Raw genomic sequence first — 23,786 nt, 5'->3', positions numbered from 1 at the left:
AACAGCTGCAGTGGATCAAACGAGTACTGGCCTCTACACTCCAGTGGTTTCCAGCAGGGAATCCCTCACAGACTCGGCCCAAAGACAGACCTCAGCTTGTGTTTGAAAAACGTAACCGTCGCACTGTGGGAATACCGTGCACGAACCAGGTGCGGTCAGCTGGAGTACCGGCAAGCAGTCTTCATCTCTGACCGTGAAACCTACTTAGAGGTACAAATTGTCAAACACACACATTTTTTTCTCTTGTCTATTTTCTCCATTTTCCAGGGACCTGCATTTACCCTCCGAGCCAATAGGTGGCAGCAAAGTGCAAACAGAACATGATTGTGGAACCGCCTTACAGTCAGATTTATTTTTTTACAGTTTTTACAGAAGCTATCCAGCACACACATGAAGAGATTCCTCTAACGTTGACATTTCCTCCACTGCGTGGGGAAACGGGAGGGACACAGAGTCCACATCATGGTCACGCTGAGGTGTTCGACAGCGAACAAAAACTGAAGCATCAGTGCTGCATTGACGGCGACAGAAGAACATCACACAGACACACGCAGGGTCTGCCACAAAACAGGAAGCGATGTCATACAACAGGATTTTAATCACGCTTGACAAAGGAAAGAGATGAAAAAGTTTGTTAAAGAGACAGTCTATAATACAGTTTGTTACATAACCAGGCGATGCAGGTAGGAGGGAAATGTTTGGACCAGTTGAAGAACAGACCCTAAGGACTTTCTCTTTTTTTTTCCTCCTCAAGTCCTGCCCCTAAAACTATCTACATTAGAAAGCATTAGTAAGATGTGTTTCTTTCAGCCTGCATGTGTACACAGTGTGAGGTACACACTGCACAGCTGTGAGGAGACAGGAATCCTTTCCTAGGTTGAAAGCAGACGAGGTCGCCGAGTTCCAGAACTTTCGCGACCTCCAGCGTGCGCTGGACCACCGAGGCGTCTCGCATCCTCGCGCCAGCGAGACGTGCGCCCTCGCCCCAGCGCTGCGAGTGGGACACAGCACAGCTAGAGAGAAAAGAGCGGACACAAGTGCAGGAAGCAGTGGAGGAGCAGCAAGCGCTCTGTGCATGTGTGTGCGTGCGTGTGTGTGTGAGAGAGAGAGAGTGATGAAGTGAGGACAAGAGACAGAGCGCCCTCTACTGCTGCGGGTAGTAGGGCTGCTGCGGCTGTTGCGGGTGGCCGTAGGGATACGGGGGCTGCTGCGGTGGGGCTGCACCGGAGTAGGGAGGCTGGCCCGGGGCCTGGTACGGCACGTAGGGCATGGCGTACTGTCCGTAGCTGTAAGGGTTGTACGCCACAGGCATCTGGAAATACCTGCGGAAAGGGAGAGACTGTCGCTCGCACTCAGAGCACCGGAACGCCGCCATTAATGCACTGGTAACCTGCGGCAGGGAGCACCTACCCGGGGTATCCCTGGTACGTCGGGTAGGGCGGCCCCTGAGCCTGCGTCGGAGGGCCGGGGGTGGGGCCAACATGAGGCGGGGCCATGCTCGGAGGGGGTGCGCTGGCTGGCGGAGGGGCGCTCACAGGGGTGCTGGCTGCCTGCTGAGAGAAGTTAGGTGGAGGAGGTCTGGCGGGGGGTGGGGGTTTGGCCGGCTGCTGCTGAGGCTGCTGGGAAACACACGGTGACGACGAGGTTAAGATCTACCCGGAGAGCCTCAGAGCAAGTGGCTGCACTACACCGCGGTACTTCAGGTGTACCCTCTCGCTACAAACAGGATAGGGGCTGTACGAGGGGGTGGGACCTATACTACTCACCGGCACAGTCCTGGGGGCCGGCGTTGGGCCGCTGGGGGCCACACCGCCTGTGTTGGCCTGGTACGAGGGCACGGTGAACGAGGGGGCGCTGGGTTCCCTGGCGATGCTCTGCTGCAGCTCCCTGCAGAAAGGAAGCGCCGTCCAATCAGATGGCTCGCTTGGTGACCGTCGACCACCTCCCCCGCCCCCCCACCGCTCACAGAACACTTACTTGAGCAGCTCGTCTCGCTCCGTTTTGCGCGCAAAGACAATGTCACTGCACTTGTTCTGGAACTTGAGCAGGATTTCCGTCAAGTCGTTGTAGAACTGCATGGGAAAGAGATGGGAGTCCCTTTTACACTGGTGCCATCAGAAGCTTCGTGGAGGGAGGACCGAAGGCTTGCCCTGCTCCCCACCCCCCGCTGCCCACCTTGGTTCCTTCCCGCAGGTTGTTGGAGATCTCCACGTAACTATCGTGGGCCGAGGCAAGTTTCTTCAGCACCTCTTCCCGGCTGCTGGCCTCCGCGTTGGACTCCTTCAGCCTAGAGAACTCCTGGTGAGAGGTCTGCAGACACAAAAACAGGCCGATGTCCAGAAGGTGTTTTTCGGCACGGGACGTGAAACCGGACGGCACCGATGCCTCACCTGCACGTTACCCAACACCTCTTCCTGGGTCCTCAGGCTCTGCTGCACCTTCTGCGTGTAGCCACCGTAGATACTGTCCAGCTCGGTGACGGACAGGGCCTCCTCATCAATGGCGCCGTCTTGGGCCAACGCCGTCAGGAACTTGCTGCTCATGTCCAGCTGCATGGACTTGATGTCGCTCTCCAGCTGCTCGCGCTCCTTCTTCACCTGGTCCAGCTGGGCCAGCTGTCCCCGCAGGACATTCACTACCTGCACCGATGGACACACAACCGTGAAGCAGCAGAGAGGTGCCGCCGCCGTGCAGCGCCAGGCCGGGGTCCCTCACTGACCTCACTGCCCTGCAGGGTCTTGGCCGGGTTTGCCGAAGGGATGGCGGCGCTGAGCTCCACTTCCGGCTTGCACAGCAGGGCGATCATGTCACAGTGGGCGTTGTAGCGCTCCCGGACCACCTGGTCCGCCTGCACTGCCTTGTCCAGCACGTTGCGGTAGTTTGTCCCCTCTGAAACGCAGGGTAATGCAAACCTGTCACGCTCTGCCACAGGGCCAGAGGAGAGGAGGGAGCTCCTCACATGGTCACATGGAGAGCGCGCAGATGGCCCACCTGCTCTCAGTGGCTTGTACAGGTCGCCCGAGGGGGTCCTGCTCCAGCGCTGGCTGAACTTGGCCCGCAACTCACTGTCGGTGGACTCCTCATCGTCCAGCATCTTCAGAGACTGCGGAGGCAAAGAGAGCACTGCTCTCACACGGACGACTGTGAAGACCGACGGGATTCTGAACATCCGCACAAGAACCCAGTTGGAGACGTGTAGTGCGAACGTCACCAGGCGCCACTTCTCCAAAACAACAGAGTGACACACACTCAAAGCACCTCTGGGGGGCATCCCGAGCTCATAAAAGGTTTACGTCAAAAGGGTTTTGCCTCCGGATGGGGCCGGTTCTGGTGGGGCCCGCGAGTACGGCCCTTCCGTTCAACGGGGCTTCGGCCGCTCACCACACCTACCTCGTCCAGGATCTCCCGGTTCCTCTGCAGGAGCTCAGGAAGCTCTTTGATGAGCTGCTCGATGCTCTGCAGCCCCCCCTGCTGGACGACGGCGCGGGACTTCTCGAGGATGGACTGGGGCACTGAGTCCCCGGACAGGTCCTCCAGGGCAGCAGGGAGGTTGAGAGAGGCCAGCACCCTAACAGGGAGACGACAGACACACTAGTACAACACAGCCACACGAGGATCCAAACTCCAGCTTCTTCTTATTTTTCATGTAGCTCTAAGTTAATTGTGTATTACAGTTATATAGGATTTCTACAAAACCTAACGAGTGAATAAATAAGGGAAAATCTGGATTATTCACATTTTACTGCTTGTGACTTAGTGGTAGAAGTGACGAATCTGATGTTACAAACCAAAAGTGTTTATTACTTAGGAGTCCAGCTATGATTTTCATCCATGTTTACCAAAATTGTTTTACCTTCCAAACCGACAAGGTACCAGTGCAGAGTGCAGGGAGAAACTGGACACCCAGCACAGCGCAAGGCAAACCAAAGCCCTGGACGTTCACAGCTCACCCGTTGCAGAGGTTGGTGGCCTCTCGCATGGTGCCGATGAGCCGGTTGACGATGTCGGCCTTACGCTGGTTGTAGGCACTCAGGGCCTGCTGCACTGCCATGGGAACCATCTTCTCAAAGAGGTCTTGAACACAAGGTGGAACCAGGAGAGAGAGACAAGATGCAGATTCACGGGTCACGCTGATGAAGCACTCGAGTGTTCAAGCATTTGACCATCGGACAAACACTGACAAATACACACACACACACACACACACACACACACACACACACAGTTCAACGTGGTACAGAGTGCAGTAAACGACCGAGTCTAGCGTGTCACTTCAGAACCTCCACCCAACATGGACCAGGACCAGAGCAGGACTGTTGAAGGTCCTCTACTTGTTACACCTCACCTGTGAACTTCTGGCTCATGGGCACCTGGATGACAGTAGGCTTCACCAGGGAGGCCTTGCCAATCTGATCCAGGTCTTTCACCTCGGGCACACGGTCGTGGTAGATGAAGTCATTGTCCTTCTTCGCGGCGGTCAGGGCACGCGAGATCTTATCAGAAAGGTCCTTCACGTTTATGTATTCGTCATAGCGGGATGCAACCGTCTTCACAAGTTCTGCCGCATGCTGAACGCAAACAAACAGCATGAGAGAGGTGTGTGGCGCACTTGGAAAATCCTGGGCGAGAGGGAAATGGGGCCTGCGCGCACTCATAGACACACACGTGTACATAGACACACACACACGCACAGAGACGGCATGCCTCACCTGCAGCCTAGAGATCTCCTCGCCAAACTTCTTGTGCTGCTTGGCCACGGCGGCCTGGTGGTACTCGGCACTAGCCTGCATGATGCAGTGTTTGGCCGCGAGCACCGGCAGCACCTCCTGGAAATAAAAATACTGACGAGGGGAGAGTCCAAGCACAAACGAGCACAGAGACAGCACGCGGGATGCAGGTGGAGAATACGGGAGAGAGAAGAACAGGAGATGACATTAACCGTCAGTGCAGCCCACTGATCACATCAGAGACACACAGGAAACCAAACCGTGGATGAACACACTGGCTGGAACCGCGCGCTCGCAGCGGAATCCAGGGGCGGCGGACCCTTCCTGGCCCGTCTCCCTGGTCACGCTCACGGCTCACCTCACCGAGCCCGCTTTGCGGAACCACGGTACGGCCTGGAAAGCTCTGCAGTTCGAACCAGTGTGGTCGGACCCTTGTGACCGTTCGCTCATGGTTACTGTGAACATGCAGCGAGGAACACAGCGCGACACCAGCGGAAATGCACGCCAGAGGCCACTGCTCTCTTTTTCTTTTTCCTTCGCTCTTTTCGCCTGTGAAAAACTGAGGGCCCAAAGCCGGGTGCACTGCCTCTAAAAGGAGGATTTGGTTAAGGCACCGTTTGCTCAACACACAGGAAAAAGTGCACAAAGAAAGAAGAAACGACACAGGACCCTCTGACAGGCCGGTGTGCGTCTGTCCCAGTCTGGCCCCCCGTGCGAAGTCCGCCAGCACCTGGAGCTACGACACCAAACAGGCGGTACTGTGCCTATGCCCACTTGTTTCTCACTTTAAAATACAGAAAAAGAGAGTTTCACCTGTCCCACATCTAATTACAGGGGGGTTACATGATGAAGAGGGTGACATGAGCATGATGAGCATGCAAGGTGGAGGACAGAGGAGACAGGGCGTGTACAGAGGGCCAGTGGGAACCACAGCGAGCAGCCTTGATTCCTCTGTTACTCTGCCGCCTGATGGACAAGGTGCGGTGCAGGTGGGCTCCTACCTTGGGCAGGTTCTCCTTGTACTGGCACTGCTTGAAGGCATCGCCATAGAAATCGGCCGCCTGATTGGCCAGCTTGGCAATGACGGCATCTTTCATCTTGTCTGTAAAAAGGACAAACGGAAGCAGCTCTTAGTGCCGGATCTGACCGGGAAAGTGGGCATCGCCTTTCACATAGACCTGCTGTCCGGTCACTGCCTGCGACACAAAGGAGCAGTTAAAATCATCCACACACAGCACGACGCTGAGCTATGTATTTCATCTCGTTTTTGATCAGCGACACTCAGGAACAGCAGAGAAGAGCTGTGAACACCGTGGAAGCGCCACTAATGAAAGCGGTTCCACACTCCTGTTTTCTACGAGTGCTCTTTACTGACAACCACTGGCTCAGCAGGTAAACACAGGTTCCATCTGCTCCACAACTCAACTGAAATGTGTGTGTGGCTTTCGACTGTTTGCACACAGGAGCTATGACTGCCTCATGTACAAGTATTGTGTTACATTAAGTATGATGAGGCTCTTGGCGGAGCTCTTCAGCCACCTCACCTGAGGTGGCCTTGATGAAGAAGACCTCCTGGGCCTGTGCTAGCATGATTTGACTGAGGGTCCCCACAGTGTCTGGCGAGATGTCCATGGTGGGCTCGCGGTTCAGCGCCGACAGCACCGTGTCCTTGATGTGGCCAAAGGCTCCGCTGGCAAGCTGTGCACGTGTATGTGTAGGAAGGAGGAAGAGGAAGATGAGTCAGAAGCTACAGTAATTGTCAAGTTTTAACTACACAGTTTTTAAATACCCATCTGTGAGGATGTACTCTTGACCTCATTGAACAAATACATGGGATTCCGATGCAGAGGCGTACATCTTACATATATTTTACATACTCATGTGTTTCACGTACTTTACCTTTTAAGTGTTTACTCTGAGCTGACAAAGTCACCAAACGTAACTGATGCACTGCAGGCACATACAATACACAACACTGATTGTTTATGATCACCTCAATCATCTAGTAATGATGCTGCTGGGAGAACATCGGCGGGGTCACGTACACCGGAGGACACAGCACCGACACCAGACAGGAGCTCCCTCTGCGGAGGGACACCGAGAGGCGGGCAGTGTGGCTCACCTGGTAGAACTTGGCTGCGGACTTGAGGCCCTCATCACTGTCCAGGTTCTGCTCGGAGGCGATCTGGCTCGCCAGCGCTCCCACGTTGAAGAGCACGCACGTCTTCTCGTAGCCCAGGCTGGCCAAAGCTGGGGGCCGAGCACACCGCTACGATGGTTACCACGGGCATCAACAACTGTGGCCGCCCCTCCTGGGCCGGAACCCAGATCCCCGGCCCACAGCTATTTTGACATCCTCAGTAAAATCCATAAAACGTAAAGTAAGTTACGATGCTTTTCTCCCAAAGATTAACAAGTGTATTAATTTTTCGTAGGTGCATGAAGAGATACTCACAGGTAACAGAGCGAACAAAGAAACATACATACATGCAGGGCAGGACAGAAACCCACCTAGCTTGACGGAGCCTCCGAACAGCGATCCCTTGTCGAACGCATCTTTCCACGTGAAGGTCAGGCAGAGCTGAGAGAAATGTGTTAGCGTTACTGTCAGAGAACAATTCTTTCACACCCTACACGTGTGTGTAACCACCAGGTAACATGCTGCACACACGACTTGTGTGTTTACACGCATGAAAACCTGCTGCGTCACATGCAGGAAATGTGGACACTGCAGTCCTAACTTCAATATGTGACATAAAGACAGAGCAAGAGGACCACGACACGGCATTCGTACAAAGGGCACACACACAACATAACACACACCATACCTGGTTCTCCGAGAAAGGGAATTTGGGTTCGATGGCACACAGCTGATCATAGTACCTGAAGGATGACAGTGGGGGGACATTGTGAGCTGTGGAATGTGTGAAAGCACCGTGCACACTACTGTTTTGCTGTGTGTGTGCGCATCACTCAAGCGCAACAGGTCCCTCCCCCCACCGAGTGGAAACACTCAAAGACCTCATTAGTTCTGCAGAAATCTTTTTATTCCGCACAACTTTTACTTTTTCTGCGCCATTGAGCTCTTGAGACCTCAGACTCTGTGTGCCATTGCGCTCTGGGTGTGTCAGGGAGCCCAGGCATGACCAGACTTCACACATGTTCACATTTACATTTATTCATTTAGTTGACACTTTTCTCCAGAGCAACTTACAATGTTAAGGTTACAATTATTACAGTTATTTACCCATTTATACAGCAGGGTAATTTTTTTACTGGAGCAATTCAGGATAAGTACCTTTCTCAAGAGGACTACAGGTGGAGGTGGTGCTCAAACCTACAACCTTTGGATCCAAAGGCAACAGCTCTAACCACTACGCTACCAGCTGTGTCCTACTTCCTCTCTTCCTCCAATCAGTTGGGCCTAATGCCAGGTGTGTTGTTTCAGAGCTGAAAGGTAACATTATACCATGGTAAAGCAGTGGCAGTAACAAAACAGTGCAACTCATTTGCATGGGCCAGGGAGCCTCGTCCCGGCGAAACCACAGGATACTGCTTGCTCACTCCCCAGGTCACCATGGCAACGGTCCTAGTCAAACCACAGTCGATCCAGCGACACTGAAACCAGCAACTGGCTGGGCTTCCTCACACTTGAGGGGGTAAAGTCAACTGTGTCAGCTCTGCATCCACTCAGCACATTTTATTCCACTTTTCACCCTTCTCTGAGAGCCTCTATGGATGTGTGTCTGGGGTCCCAGGGAGCGGCCCAGCTGGTCCCCAGAAGACCGCAACCTGGGAAGTGACGGCTGTCTTGAGCCAGGAGGGCAGCGGTCACTCATGGATACTTGGGGGCCATTGTGCAGCAAACAGGAAACAGCACATTCAGTTACAGCAGCGCAGTCATGGGAGCCAACAACACCTCGAGTGTGTGAGCAGCGAGGGCGTGACAGGCAACAGGCAGGACCCCCTGAACTGCCCTGATCAGAACAGATCAATACACAAGAAGTCATCAGCCGCCATCAGCTGCTTTTCACAGCACTGCTGCAACTCCACTTGGTCCCAGGCCTGTATTTTACCACGATTCTGACTGTGAAAATGTGAACAGCTGACTGCAGGCCTGCGATATCCTTTCTGTAAAGTTCTTTTTAGTCAGAGGAGGGAAAAGTAGCTGAGCACCCCCCCACCGATGCTACTGAGCCGAATCAACGGCGTTTTGTTAAACAAATCCAGGCCTGCTTCTCTCCACCTTCCTTGATGCAAACGTCCCGGAGGAGGGTCACCGTGCGCTCCTTGACACACACCCTCGGTCAGCACACAAGACTCTGCCAAACAAGCGCGAGGCCCCAGAGGCGCAGCTCTCTCCTGCACCTCATGACTCGAACCGGCACAGTTCCAGCTAACATGTAAAGGCATCTAGTGTCTTTAACTTAGCTGTGAAAACCAAGGCAGGTGGTGTGAAAGGCAGGGCGGGGCCTGACAACACCTGTCTCGGCACCACTGTCGGGACAATAAGGAAACTGGGTGCAAGGCCCTTGTTATCTGCACCTGCAGCGATTCCTACCAGGACGGTCCATGCAAATGCATCCACACGGTGGACGGTTGCCAGAGCAACACTGTGACGGAACAGGCAAATTCCACCTCTTTGTGCTCAAAGCTTGTGCTCAGAATACAAGTAACGGGTGAAAAGTTTTTTTGTTTATGGATTCCGGGCTTTGGTGGCATGCAGCTCAGCCGCTTACGCAATCTGGCTGGAAGCAGCCTCAGCATTCATTCATATTTTATACAGTAATATGCTCACACTTGCTCAACAGTTTTCCGCGGTTTTACTTATAAACTTTTTGTGCGTCCACCTTCCTCCTCGGAAATCAGATACACGAGCAAAGCACCACGTGCGGCCCTCCCCCCGCACCCAAGGAAAAAAACTTGTGCTCGTTTCCGTGGACACCGGAGCGGTCCACTGGTCCCGTGGAGGAAAGCAGCAGCTTATCCTTCACTAGTAGCCCGTTACCTCACAGCAGCTGTGAGAGGGCATGACCACAGGACCCCCAGGGTGAAACAGGGTCTAGCTCCAACAACCACATAGACTACAAAGGACTGCGAGTGACTATGAAAGAGTAATCCAGCTCCTCATGTTACTAATTACTGCGGGGGGTGGGGGGGATTAACATTTACATTTATTCCTTCAGCAGACACTTCTCTCCAAGCAACATGCAACGACCTCACTAGTACTCAGCTGAAAACTAGTGCGAGATTCTCTGTAGCCGTTCACCCATCACATCTGTGCTGCCCAGGTGCTACAAGACACCAGCTTTACTTGTTGCTGCCACTTTTTACTGTGTTTTCTTCACTGGTGTATTTTCAAGAGTGTTTAATTAGTGTGAAGGCAACCTGTGTTTCTATAGACAGCCGACAGATAGCAGAGAGTCAAGGATCAAAACCCGAACAAGGAGGTCTGTAAACTGATAGGGAAAGGGTCCACAGTCAGCACTAAACAATACAGGCATCCAGTGATTCACAAACTTTCTTTGTCCAAAATTTAAGCATAATGGCTCTTGGCTTTTGAGCCCTCATTTTTTTTATTCTGGAATGAAAAACCAATATAATGGCATTTATCAAAATTGTGCCCAAAAAATGTAAAAGTTGTGTGTTGCGTGAGTGAAGAGGAAGTATTGTACTGTAATTGGTATTAATGTACCATCAGTTGTTTCCTGTTTCTTGGATTTGTGCAGCGGCAGCGTAAGAATAACTGCCGAGTCTCCTCCCTCCTCCACAATCAACTTATTATCTTCACTCACCGAGTACAGTAACACTTCATTACAGTAAATTGCTTAGTTTTCATAGCTGCCTGTCCTTTTTTTTCTAGCATAAATTCCATTACTGGATGTTCACTGCTGTCTACTGGATATAAGAAAACAAACAGTTCCTAAAAATACCCATTAATAACCTCAAGTGTTTCATAATTATGTACTATTCTATACTGTGCTGAAATCATGAGTTGACAGTTACAGGTGTTTTAATGATATTTGGGAAAATTAGTTTGAGGTTTTTTAGCGCATTATTTCGCCCATTTAAAATAATGGGAAACGGGTGTTCGGTATCCAAAATTTTTGTAAATGCACCGTTTTCAGAAACTGATTCATTTTGTAAATCAGGGACTGCTGTAGTTTGTGGGGAGAACCATAATTTTGTTTCCAGCCATTTTAAATTTAACTGCACTCATTTCAACTCGTTTAGAGTTTATAAAAGCCCTGTCTCTCCAGGATAGGCTCTGAAGGACAGGGACCCTGCACAGGGGGTGAGAGAAATGGAATAAAGTCTTACAAGTGTTTACTAACTCAGTGCAGTCTGTTAACTTAGGAGACTTTATTTATGAACTGAACACACAATACAGTCTCCTAAGTGCTCACTTTATAACTACGTGTCGTTTCTAGAATAACGTGGGAAAGCGAGGAGGAAACGCATGGCGAAGGATCAGCAGTACTGACACTGACACTAACACACACACACACACACACCTCGGAGTGATCACTCACTGCCCTCGAACGGCTGTCAGTGTCACCAAACAACAGCCACACGCACAGTAGAGTAATTTAACGTAAGAAGAAAAAAAGCACCCAGCAGTAAACAAAGAAGAAGAAACAAGTGCGAGATCCTCCGTCACGTCGCGGCGTTGCGTGTGTGTGTCTGACACAGAGAGAGAAACTAAATCAGGAAACACTAAAGTCCTGGCAGGTACGCAGTGAGTGAGTGAAGCGGTAAAGCCGCGCTAACCAGTTAACCAATGAACGAACGGTACCCAGTCCGAGCCGGTCCGGTCCAGTCCAGTCCGGTCCGGTACTCCACTCACTCAAGTTACTTCACTCCAGTTATTTCGTTAGTCTATAAGCCAGGCCACGTCCTCCAGGGCTCCACCGTGGTCAGTCAAATACTTAGTTAGTTAGTAGCAAGTTAGTTAGCGGTCGGCGGGAACGTGCCTGAGGAGCCCCTCGAGCGCCCCGTCGTGTTTGTCCAGCGGCCGGCCCACGGCGCTCTTCCTCAGGCGGCCCAGCTCTTCAACGGCGCGCAGGTACTCGGCCTGCTCGTCGCCCGCCGGGTACGTGGCCGAGACGAACTTGGAGAGCGGCTTTACCACGTCCACCTCGGAGGACTTCTTCAGCGGCACGGAGATGAACGTGGCCATGGCGATAGCGCGGGCGGTCGGTCGGTCGAATGCGCGGAGACTGCGACGAGTCGACTGCACGAAAACAACGGAGCTCCACTTCCGGGGTGCCGCCGCGTGATGTCACGATGTCGGAGGGTGACGTAGAAATGCGGAAGCAGTCCACGGCCACGCAAGGAGGCCATGATGGTGAGGTCGGATCGCGCAGAGTGTGCGGAAACACGTAACAAATCGAGGTGTGCTAAGCCGGCCACGGGAGATGCGCCTCACTTGTCAGCCGTTCCTGAGGTTTTGTGCAAAACAAAGCCACATCATTTCCTTTATGGCTTACAGATTTGGAGTGGTGGCTAAACACGGTACTTTCAGGTACCGAGTGCAATTTTATGGGGGTTGTGGAGGTCTTGCAGGGGCCAGCTGTGTCAGCTTCTCCATCGTAGGCTGTGGCTAGACAGTCCATTGCATGAGATGTGACCGGTGATCGACCGACGATCAGTGAAAGAACAGTCCTGTCTTGCAGGAGAAACATACACACACACCCCACAAACTGGCGGGAAACAAGGTTTATTTCCAGTACAGGCTTACAAGTGAGTGCATTACAACTCGTACCGTAGTCACAGGCAAGGCACCCCCTTCTGGCATGGCTGTGACACTTGGCGAAGCCGGCGGCGTGCTGGGACGAGGCCCGGGATGCTGGGAGACAGCAGCAGCTGCCTTAAGCATCACACCACCTCGCATTGCGATGTCAACCGCGCTTCCTCTGGCCTGTTGACATGCAAGACGCGCCCCCAAGCCCCACCCACCACTCGCCTCCCTCCTGTCATTTAGATATTATGTTCATTTGCACTTGTGCACCGTGAGTCTTCGCACTGAGGGCAAGGAGGTGCCAGCAGCCCTTTTGCTGCCCCCCCAGGCTTAAGTTCATGCATGCACAGAAAGACGCTCAGTACAGAACCGCAACGGAGCACATACAGGGGTCTGTGAGGCGACATGGAGAGTTACATTAAAAACAAAAGTACAGCCCGTTTAAAAAAACAAACCAAGCAAAAAAAAAAAAAAAAAAAAAGCAATTCATCCCACAAGGAGTCAAGAGCTTTGCTCCAGGACCTCTTAAGACAGAAGAAGAGATTGATTGGGAAAGAAAGACGTAGACATGCGCGTACGCCTCGCTGAAACTGACACTTCAGTCCAAAAACACACAAAGGGAACCGGACACACGCACGAACACAGAGGACTCAACTCCAGCTCTTGCTTCCTGCCCCTCCACTCCTTCAAGAACCACGGAGAAAAGCTCGGTCCAGCACGTGGTCTCTATCCGGGGCTCCAGAGGGACACACATCGGGACGGGACACTGGTGGAGTGCTGAGCACCCACACACACTCTGCTACCAGCCCTGTTGTCACACAGAGGTCAGCTGAGGACATGAAACAAGGCGAGAAGCTACAAGCGAGGAAGCGCACAGCTCTCGATGTCCACAGTGTCCATGCTGCAGAGGCTGTCTTCGCTCGCGTCGCCCAGCACCCCGACAGGAAGCAGAAGTGGCTTGCTGTCTGAAGTGCCCTGGGGGGAGGGGGGGGGCTGGAGTGTATGAGGCCTTGTACCTCACAGCAACAGCTGCACTGCCCCCCAAACTGCACCGCTGTGTCCAGTGGGTGCCTTTAATGCAATGTGTGAGACACCTGGGCGCTATGAGTCAACAGCACCGATTAACGGAGCAGAGAGAGAGCTGGCAGAGCTCACGCTCTCTCACACACACACACACACACACACACACACACACACACACTTTACCCTACCGCCATTGCAAAAAAATAACCAAAAATACCCCCCTGCACATACATACATACATACATACATACATACAAGAGCTCCTTCCCACAGCTCTCCTTAAAATAGTGTTTTCAATATGAAACAGAATTAAGTCAGATTCCAACGTTACTGGTGTGTGTGTGCAGGACTGGGCCCCCCCGCTGCACAGCACTCCTGCGCTGCACTTCACTTGAGAATCAGGTGGTATCCGTCTCCAGCATCGTCTGCGGGACACAAAGCAGCGATGAGCGCGGTGAGTATCCACTGAACGTCCAACAGTCGTCACGATGGACTGAAGCACAGGGAGTCGTGTGGGACGCCAAAAATCGCGCTCCCTTCCGCTGCGTTCACAGCTGCGGCCACCAGGGGGTCCCGAGTGTCACTAATGTTTATGGCTCAACCCGTCAACGGTCGGCATCCAGTACCACTTTGTCAGAATGACGGCCTTATTCTCAGTGCCTTTCTATTACTTTTGTGTTACTTCTCATTGTAACAAAGCTCAAAGTCCTACTAATGTGAACTAATGCGGGGCTCATGGCTGGAGATATGAGCGATTATAAAGCAGCGTGCTACGCCCTCCAACGAGCAGTGAAAGCTGCTAAACACCGGTACAGAGAACGAGTGGAGTCTCGCTTCCAACCGAATGACTCCCGACGCATGTGGCGGGACTGAGAACTATGAGCGCTTTCGGAGGGAAGTCCTCCGCCGTGTTGAGCGTTAACTCTTCTCTGGCAGATGAGCTGAACAACTTTTATGCACGTTTTGAGGCAGACCGTACAGGCCCCAGTCTGCCGACGAGCGTGGCGGAAAAAAGCAGCGTCATCAGAGAGGAGCGTGCGATCACCGTATCGGAGGACGAGGTTCGTAGGGCCCTGAAGCGAGTGAACGTCAGGAAAGCGGCCGGTCCGGACAGCATTCCCGGTCGTGTATTAAGATCCTGCACCGATCAGCTGGCTGGCTTGTTCACATCCATCTTTAACGAGTCACTGTCTCGGTCTGTGGTCCCTGCGTGCTTCAAAAAATCTGTCATCGTTCCTGTGCCTAAAAGCAATAAGCCCTCTTGCCTAAATGACTATAGACCCGTGGCACTTGCATCGCTAGTTGTGAAGGTCTTCGAGAGGCTTATCAAAAACACTATCTGCTCATCCATCCCTAATATCGCTCCAATAGATCTACCGAGGATGCCGTCTCCCACATCCTGCACACCACTCTCACTCACACTGGCAGCAACAAGGGGAATTATGTGAGGCTGCTGTTTATAGATTATAGCTCTGCCTTTAACACTACAGACCCCCACAGACTGGCCACCAAGCTCAGGGACCTCAGACTAAATGCCCCCCTCTGTGACTGGGTCCTGGACTTCGTTTCGGGCAGACCCCAGGTCGTGAGAGTGGGCCAGGCCACGTCCAGCATCATGACTATGAGTACAGGAGTGTCACAGGGTTGTGTTTTGAGTCCTCTGCTTTACTCTCTCTATACATGACTGTGTGTCCTCCCATAGCACCACTTATATCATCAAGTTTGCAGATGATACAGTGGCGTTGGGCCTCATCTCCAACAACGAGGCAGCCTACCTTGAGGAAGTGGAGAAATTGACATCATGGTGCCAATTGAACTGTCTCTCCCTGAAAATCAGCAAAACTAAGGAGCTGATTGTCGACTTCAGGAGGAGACAGCTGCGGACCTACACCCCACTCAAGATCAGCGGGACACCGGTAGCGAGAGTAAGCAGTTTCAAATACCTCAGAGTGCACATATCCGAGGATGTGACCTGAACTCATCACAGTCAAGCACAGGTGAAAAAAGCCAGATAACGGCCGTACCACCTGAGACAGCTGAGGAAATTCAGGATCTCCCCAGCGATCCTGAAAGCTTTCTATATCAGGGCTATAGAGAGTATATTGACTCAGTCCATCTCGGTGCGGTACGGGAACTGCTCAACCCAAGACCGCAAAGCCTTGCGGAGAGTGATGCGCTTAGCTGAGCGCATCTCCGGGACCGCTCTTCCCCCGCTGCCTGACATCCACACCAAGAGATGCAGAGCGAGGGCTGATAAGATTCTTAACCCCAGCCACCCTGCTAATTCACTTTTCTGCCTGCTGCAATCTGGCAGACGCTATCGTAGTCTGATGGCCAGAACTGTGAGGCTCAAGAGGAGCTTCTTCCCTCAGGCCATCAGACTCCTCAACATGGACACATCCCGTACTTTAAGGACTCGGGTGGCATAATATTATTCGTTCATCAGTGCTGCACATTGCACTTCATCATTGCATATTCAATACCTTGCACATTTTTTGTTCTCCCCATCTTAATTTTAGTTTTTTATATTTTAGCTTTAATTCAGTTCCCTGTGTATTTCAGAACCGCCTGTCCCATCCAGGGTCACGGGGAACCGGAGCCTACCCGGTAACACAGGGCGTAAGGCCGGAGGGGGAGGGGACACACCCAGGACGGGACGCCAGTCCGTCGCAAGGCACCCCAAGCGGGACTCGAACCCCAGACCCACCGGAGAGCAGGACTGTGGTTCATCCCTGTGTATTTTTTTTTTTTAACTTCAATTATATTTTCTTGTCTTTTTAAAATATTTTTCTCTTTTAATATATTGTCTTGTTTGCACAGTCTACAGAGCTGACCAGATTAACATTTCACTACAGGTTGTATGTGTGTATAACTGTATGTGACAAAATCTTGAATCAAAAAGTTGGAGAATTTTACAGCTTTACGTGACGTCTTGTGCAACGGAACCGGGGAATAAACCAAGACGCGTGTACGCGAGGGGGGCGCGGTGACGCAGCGGGTTTGGCCGGGGCCCACTATGTGGTGGGTCCGGGGTTGGAGTCCTGCTTGGGTTGCCTTGTGATGGACTGGCATCATGTGTTGCTGGGTTTGGCTCCAGCTTGCCGCGACCCCGCTCAGAACAAGCGGTTGTAGACATTGTGCATATGTGTGAATTACTGGTGTTGTCGAAACCCACTGGGGTTTGGATTCGACTCCCGGTCATGTACGTTAAGTCAAGGAGCTGGTGACACGTTTGACAGGAGGGACAGACGGACGGACAGACACACACACCTTTCAACGTGCTGACGACAAAGCAGCTCTCGTCGGGAAGATTGTACACCATCTGGAAGAGAGAACAGAGGTTCAGTGTCTGTGCTGCAGCTCAAAGCACCTCGGGATGCGTCAACCTTCACAGCAACGCAGCTGACCTGGTCGCTGAGCAGGACGTGGATACCCGTGGGACCCTGGCGGTACACCTGGTTGACCCGCGCCAGGGACAGGTTCAGGACACAGGCCATCTTGCGCGTGAGCTCCAGCGCCGTCATTTCCTCCAGGTAGAGGGCGTGATACACTGCAGGAGAGGAGACGTGAGACGTCCGTGAGACACAGAGCTCAGAGCTGCCGACCAACTGACCGCAAGCACTCACCGTGTATGGTACTGGCCGAGTGCTTGGCGGCACCGGGGCTGTCCAGCAAGGGGGATTCCGCCAAAGGGGCCTCCTGGCTCACGTACACAGTCAAACGAGGCCTCACACACCTGTGGGGAGGTGGGACACGACACACACAGCCAACAGGAGATCCCTCAGGTGAGGTGGGTCGGGCTGTTGGGGCTTCAGTGAACCCAGAACCCGACAGCACCGCATTACCTCGATTTAAGTGTGTTGAAGAGTCGGATCCCGTCAGCTGGACCACAGATCTGGACCAGGTCGTCACGGCTCAGTTTCAGTAGATCAGAACCTGTTGTGGCAGAAGGGGGGGGGATGGGCAGGGTACTTAGGTCACGTGCGCTACTGCCATCCGTGTGTCTGCGTGCATGTGTGTGTGCGCGTGTGTATGTGTGCGCGCGCGCACTGATGAGGACCCCTCCCCTTTCTTAGCCTGTAGTCCAGACAGGCTCACTGTCAGTTTACGCACCTCTACGTTCAGGAAGCAACTTATACTCGGTCAGCAGTAAAAAGAACAGAAATAACCTACTTAAAATGCTGCAGCCAAAAGGAACGGGCCAATCAGAGAGCAGCGTCGGCTCGGACAGTGAGAGAACAGCCACGGTCGGCGGCGACCGGTAACGCTACCTGAGAAGTTGGAGAACAGTCGGGCATAGGCAGAGAACCGGTTCTTCTGCAGCCACTGCTGGGTGTCCTGGGTGGAGGCCGTGGGGCTGAGATGCTGCTGCGCGCACACACACACGCGTGCACACACGTGGGGGGGTTAGGGTTAGAGAGCCAAACAACAGAGCTGTTTTTCCACCTGTGGTGCTGCAGCGCGCTCGCTCACCTCTGCCACCGTGCTGCCACCAGGATCTCCATGATGGTTTGGCGAAGAAGAATCACTGGAGGGAGGGGGAGACAGAGAGAGAGAGAGAGAGAGAGAGAGAGAGAGAGAGAGAGAGAGAGAGAGAGAGAGAGATCGGGGGGGGTCACAGGGACAGACACACAGCTCAGCTCCTCAACACACCGAGCCACAGACACTCGGTCTCACCTCTCCGGCACCGAGGCGCTATAGGATTTGTGTGTGGCACAGGTGAACACCAGAGGTGGCGCTGAAGGAGGACTCTGGACGTACGAGACATCTGTCCAGGGAGAGCACTGCGAGACACACACGTACATGTTAACAACCCCACCAGTGCTCGAGTCATCAGAGGGTTGAGGGTTCTAGTGCAGCGTGGGGCAGTTAGATCACATGGCAAAAGGAAGGGGACGAGCTCCAACGTGGAAACACTGCCAATTCTGCAGCCAGCTCTTGGGGGGGGGAGAGGAAAAGAGTCCTTACGCTGCCTCGTTTGGCGAGAGAATTGCCACAGTCTGCGGGCAGAGTGCGTTTGCTCGACTTCTTGAGCTCGTGTTCAACTGCGTCTTCGATGACGGGTTCGAGCCTCATCTAGAGGGGATGGGAGAAGCGGACATTCAGGCCGCGTGGGCAACCGCAGGACACATCAAAGACACAAACACACACACACACACACACCTCAGACAGGATGGTTGTGTCGTACGAGGGCTGGTACTTCTCCTTCTCCTGCGCCGTCCGCTTCTCCATCTTCTCGCGGTCCGTCTTCTGCTTGCGATCGGCACCTTTCGGCTGTGACGAGGCACAGATGCGTACACGGTTAAGGGGTCATCCAGGCGGTGGGGGGGGGGAGAATCGGGCAGTAGCAGGGAGACACGCCCACCTTGAACACCTTGATCTGGCAGCTGGCCGAGTGCAGGTGCTCCGAGTAGTCGTCTCCGTCGCCCTGCCGGAAGGTGTCGATCTGTATGCGGAACGGGACGCCCTTTTCGCCGCCGTGCTTCCGCAGTGTGAACTCTGTGCTAATGCAGTGCACCTGGGGGACACGCCACACTGCTCTCACACACAGAGGGGGCCTCGTCTGCACACAGACACCAAATCGCTGAGGACCACTAAACAGAACTGGGTCATCTGCAGATGCTCCTGGGCCTCAGGAGGACGAATGAGGACGGGGGGGGGAGTGAACGCGGAGCTCTGGTTGTGTCAACTTTACCTGGACGAAGACAGACGTACGTTTGGAGAGATCCCACAGGAACTCGACTGCGTTGAGCTGCGAAGTGTTGGTCCTGGGTTCGATGACACCCACAGACATTGGAATATCTGCACGGACAGGAGGGGGGCACAGGGCATCACAGCAACAAGCTACAGTGGACATAACGCACGTCACGACATTGCCATGACAACACAACCCAGTTGTTTGAGAAACAACGCAAGCAGATTACATCATGGAAAGGACCGCTTGTTTGCGACGTGACCATACAGCGTGTCCCATGTGTGCAGCCAGACAGGTGCGATTGTGGGCGGAGCCGCATGGTGTCCCCTTACCGATGTCCAGGAGCCGATCTCCCGGACGGTTCCACTTCCAGCCCTCCAGCTGCTGGTGTTCCATGTACTGCAGACGACGGTCGTGAAACACAACCCGAATGATGCTCTGGGGACACAACCGCGTACGAGCAGTCAGCCCTGCAGCGCAGCGACACACGGTGCAGTTAGCCAGCGGAGCTCAACACGGCACCTGCTAACGACCGTGAACCCGACCCATAGAGCACCGCAGTCTTCCGCACCTCACCTTCACATTCTTGCCGTTGAGCTCCGGCAGCTCCCCTGCCTTGCGGTTGTCCAGCATGCGGATCTCGTAGGACTGACCTGGGCAGAAGGGTAGGAGGAGGACCGTGAACCTGGAAGCTGTTCTGCAACGGAGCCCTTGCACCTCCCCCTCCCGCGCCAACCACTCACCTTGGTTCAGGTAGGTGACTGTCTCGTCCTGTAGCTTGACAGCCGGTGAAGTCGGTGCGCACAGAATGTACTGGAATGGAGGGTTTCTTGACTCGAGCTGCACGGGGAGGCTGCCATCCTCCTGCTTGAAGATGGGCAGTGCCAGGACATCGCTGCAGGGAGAGATGCGAAGACTCATCCAACTGCTGTTGTCAACAGCGATACGCAACCGATGGCTCATCTCACCGTCTGCCACTACTCTACTGAAAAGTCCCTTCTAAGGGCCACAAATTCCCAGGTGTGTCCCATGCGTCTCCCCGCTAGCCCCTCCACTGGCTTCCTGCAGCTGCCTGTAGTTAGTTAGTTCCCGATACCTACAGCACTTGGTCACCTTCTACAGCCCAGCAAGAGCACTGAGCTCCTCTACTTTTGGCTCCTTACAATTCCACTCCCAGGGGTCCAAACTCCACTGGCTCCCAGTTCTATCGCTAATGTGGTGGAAAGACCATCCTGTGTCCCTCAGAGCTGCTGAATCCTTCCCCCATTGAAGAACGGTCTCAAACTCATCTCTTATGAGAGCCCCTTCTCTCCTGACAGCTCCATAAATGAGTCCAACACTATCTACTATGATTATCTGAATGTCACTTGTATAGGAGCTACCGGAGGGATGTGATCCAGCAACATGGTGGTGTCACACACAAGCTGTGTGTCCACAGTTCTGTGTCTAAAGTTCTTCATTAGCTGTTGGTGCACTTCTGTTTGCTCCGAGTTGTACACCACTCGAAAAAAGTGTGTGACATTCCAGAGCCCACAACAGACATTCTGTGCAAGTATACACACGCATGCAGACGTGTGACCCAACACGGTCCACTAGGCTGCGCACTCCTCCTCAACCCTGAGATGTCAGAAGGGAGGCGACGATCTCCAGCAGCAATTCAGCACCTGCCTGCGCCATTCCACATGTGTTGTGTAGATGTTGCCAGGTAACAGCATGTTTACTCACAGTGTCAAGGTCAGCTGAAGACACAGCTCAGAGGGCATGCCCCTCCCCCCCCAACCACCACAGTGAGACAGGAGCTACTGTACCCAGCCACTGTGCTGCACCTATATAGTGGATCTGGCACGTGCATTGCCTCCGTTGACTGCAGGGGGTCCCCACTGACTGACACCTGTGCTGTCTCTCTCGCTCTCTCTCTCACACACACACACACACACACACACACACACACACACACAAACTGTCAGTGAGATGGGCAGAGCAACATCCCCACACAGCATCTGCTGCAGGTTGAGAACATCTGGGGGAAGGAAAACCAGGGTAAAGAAGCTGAGAAAGCTCCTCCATGGTACCAGTGTGTGTGGCTCCAGCAATGGCACTGCTGACTTGGGCAAACGTGGTAGGCGGTTTGATGAAGCAGGAGGCCAGAGTGGACACTACATTACCCACAAGCCCCGCTGTGCCCCTCCCCCCCCAAAAATACACTGTAGCACAGACTAAACCCGAGTGGTGCTGCGGGTTCGATTCATTGTGAACGCACTTAGGACGGCCTGGTGTGCGTGTGTATCTATGTGTGAGATTAAAGTGCGACAAGGACGACACAGCCACAGCTTCAAGTGTAAAGGAACAAACATGTAAACAGTGCACCGTTACCATGGCAGCAGCAACAGGAAGACCCCCGACAGACACGCACTGCATGCTGGGAAGCACTTGGCACAGCCACACCTGCATCTCCACGACAACTCGGTGCATTGCAGTGCTGGGATGGGACGGGACGGGATGGGATGGGACGGGACGGGACCCAGGGGGGCAGGATACAATCCAATCCCCCCACCTCCTTTCAAGAGCCTCGTGTGGCGTACAGCACCTTCCCGAGTGGGTCGGGAGCAGCTGCACGCGCCAGCACCCCCCGCCCCCCGGACTCTGGGCCCTCAGGTGGGAGCGGGTCAGCGGCACACACCTGGGCTCAAATAAAAGCCATTTCCGCCGCACGAATCCTTCAGCGCGCGCCCTGGCCACGCCCCTCTCCCCCCGTAGCCCCGCCCCGCCGCCCCGCTCCGCTCCCCAGACACGCACCTCATGCTATAGGCTCCCGCTCCCAGCTCCTGGCCAATGCCGGACAGGCTCGCGTCGAAGTCGTGCACAAGCCCAGACTCGATGGCGGCGTCGTCCATCTTGAGCACCCAGGCCATGGCGCGCGGCGGGAGCTCGAGCTCGGGGCGGGCTACGCGCGAAGAGGGAGCCTTCAGCGCCGCCTGGCTGCGGCGGGGGCCGACGCGGCGGGCGGGCAGACGCAAGAGCCACCTGCACAAAGCGCTCCGTCACCCCGGGCTGCACCCCCGACCATAGTTCCCCTGAGACTGTGAGCGAGCCCGGGGCCCCAGGACGCCCGCCCGGCACAGCGGCCCCCTCGAGTCGGGGGCGCTCCTCTCCGCTCCTGAGGTCCTCAGGCTCCGCTTCTCCACACAGACTGAGCCGCAATGCCACTCACTCAGTGTGTTAGAGCCCGCCGCGCTCACAACGTCGCGCCGTTCCGGCGGGAAAAGAGCCGCGCGGTCGCTACGTGCTTCGAGCGCCGCGCTACTCCTCTCATCGCCGACCCGGTGGCCGAGCTCGCAGCACGGGGCCGCCCTCAAGCGCCGCCGAGGAGACGCGTCCGGCGGAGGAAGAGACCCGCACCGTCCATCAACATGGCCGCCCACTCGCACACAAAACCCTTCCGAGTTCCACCGCAGCAGGCGGGGCGAAGAGCTCCGCCAGCCAATGAGGAAGTGCCTCTGCTACGCCACTCCAATACGCATCGCCACGGCGAAGAGCACGTCGCGCATTGGGTGTGACGAAAAAAAAAACATTTAAAGTGACACGACTCCAAAAGCAACCAACCAACGACGCGCGTCTCCGACACGAAGCGCTCGCATTGGACCGACACGACTTCCCGTTTCGCAATTATTCACCTATGGCAGCAGGCCGTGTGAGGCGCGCGCCTGCAGTTTCACGTGGACCGAAGCTGCTCTTCGCTGTACAGAAGGGTGAGCGCGTGGCACGTGCCGCGTCGCATCGCATCGCACGCTACTCTTTCATCTTAGGTGAAGCCCGTTATTAAAAGGCCTCGCGCACACGGGAAAGTGTACAGGTCCCGTCACCTGTCCGCGTCACAGGGAGAGCAGGTGGCGCAGTGGTTGAAGCGCTTAACCTTGCACTCAATGCACCTCTTCTGTACTTACTTACCCACACATCCAGTTCCAGTATATATGAATTAGCTCATCCGTAGTTCCCCTTGAGAGGGGGCCCAATTAACACCATTTGTTATACAGGAAAAAGATTGGGTCCCAGGCTAAATGCGCATCACCTGTAACAAATACCACAGTAAACATTTTTAAACATTTACCCACCTACCGGACTAGTACAACACGCAAGGCTACGCACCGTTTCTCCCACTTCCTTTTGCGCTTTTATATTTAAGACCTTTTGGGGACAAGGATGTTATGAAGTTGACAAGATCACCGAGCAGGGCCCCCTGTGCTTTGCAGTGACAAGTGCTGCATAGTTTTACTGTGGTTATACCCCTGGCTAATGTACAGTTTACCTTACCCTGAATGTAAACACTAAAGGTTACTGTGCTCTTAATGGGTACATCAGTGTAAGTCATGCAGGAGAAATGTGACCACTAACTAATGGCACTAATCTGCTATTTGTGATTTCGGACATACCTCAATTGATCCATGTGATCGGCTCGCATTGAAGAACATAAGGAGGTGGGTTAGGGTTCCCAGGGAAGACGTGTGACTGCAAAGCTGCTAGAAGGAACGTGTCTCCATCCGGTGCCTCTTAAGAGTGCAGCCACCGCCATTCAAACACAATTTGTAGAGCAGCACTCATG

The 23,786-nt window shown here is 53.9% G+C and overlaps 2 protein-coding genes across 7 annotated transcripts; both read right to left on the bottom strand.

Annotated features, from left to right (window-relative positions):
* Window positions 1–327: 327 nt before the first annotated feature.
* Window positions 328–12,014, bottom strand: pdcd6ip (programmed cell death 6 interacting protein). 6 transcript variants are annotated; one of them, XM_018747929.2, is made up of 18 exons: window positions 11,702–12,014; window positions 7,556–7,610; window positions 7,239–7,308; window positions 6,850–6,977; window positions 6,272–6,425; window positions 5,729–5,829; window positions 4,710–4,841; window positions 4,346–4,568; window positions 3,951–4,074; window positions 3,391–3,568; window positions 2,992–3,103; window positions 2,720–2,889; window positions 2,391–2,639; window positions 2,176–2,310; window positions 1,978–2,072; window positions 1,767–1,887; window positions 1,411–1,619; window positions 328–1,322 (listed from the first exon to the last, which is right to left on the bottom strand). In XM_018747929.2, exons 1-18 carry the CDS (start codon window positions 11,905–11,907, stop codon window positions 1,145–1,147), a joined length of 2,640 nt encoding a protein of 879 aa, XP_018603445.2. In that variant the 5' UTR covers window positions 11,908–12,014; the 3' UTR covers window positions 328–1,144. The 6 variants fall into 6 exon arrangements, with proteins under 6 accessions (XP_018603445.2, XP_029104308.1, XP_029104310.1 ...); XM_029248475.1 differs by having other exon boundaries at window positions 1,411–1,616; XM_029248477.1 differs by having other exon boundaries at window positions 1,411–1,553.
* Window positions 12,015–12,310: 296 nt separating this feature from the next.
* On the bottom strand, window positions 12,311–22,779 carry ubp1 (upstream binding protein 1). Its single transcript, XM_029248313.1, is given in 16 exon segments — window positions 12,311–13,916; window positions 16,762–16,813; window positions 16,899–17,084; window positions 17,086–17,227; window positions 17,337–17,427; window positions 17,763–17,856; window positions 17,965–18,019; window positions 18,169–18,275; window positions 18,460–18,567; window positions 18,655–18,765; window positions 18,857–19,009; window positions 19,187–19,293; window positions 19,519–19,624; window positions 19,763–19,839; window positions 19,930–20,081; window positions 21,983–22,779. Coding segments are annotated over 16 exon segments (1,695 nt in total). The 5' UTR covers window positions 22,099–22,779; the 3' UTR covers window positions 12,311–13,878.
* Window positions 22,780–23,786: the final 1,007 nt, after the last annotated feature.

Source organism: Scleropages formosus, chromosome 23 (genome assembly GCF_900964775.1).
Source record: "Scleropages formosus chromosome 23, fSclFor1.1, whole genome shotgun sequence".
NCBI lineage: Eukaryota > Metazoa > Chordata > Actinopteri > Osteoglossiformes > Osteoglossidae > Scleropages > Scleropages formosus.
This window is presented reverse-complemented; position numbering and strand designations above follow the sequence as displayed.

Bases quoted from the DNA above. Each gene is read 5' to 3' on its own strand.
- pdcd6ip (XM_018747929.2), bottom strand. From the start codon at position 11,907: ATGGCCACGTTCATCTCCGTGCCGCTGAAGAAGTCCTCCGAGGTGGAC. The intron at 4,075-4,345 runs GTGAGGTGTAAC...CTTGTGTTCAAG, and splicing joins CATGAGCCAGAAGTTCACAG to ACCTCTTTGAGAAGATGGTT. The intron at 3,569-3,950 runs GTGAGCTGTGAA...TCTCCCTGTTAG, and splicing joins GCCACCAACCTCTGCAACGG to GGTGCTGGCCTCTCTCAACC.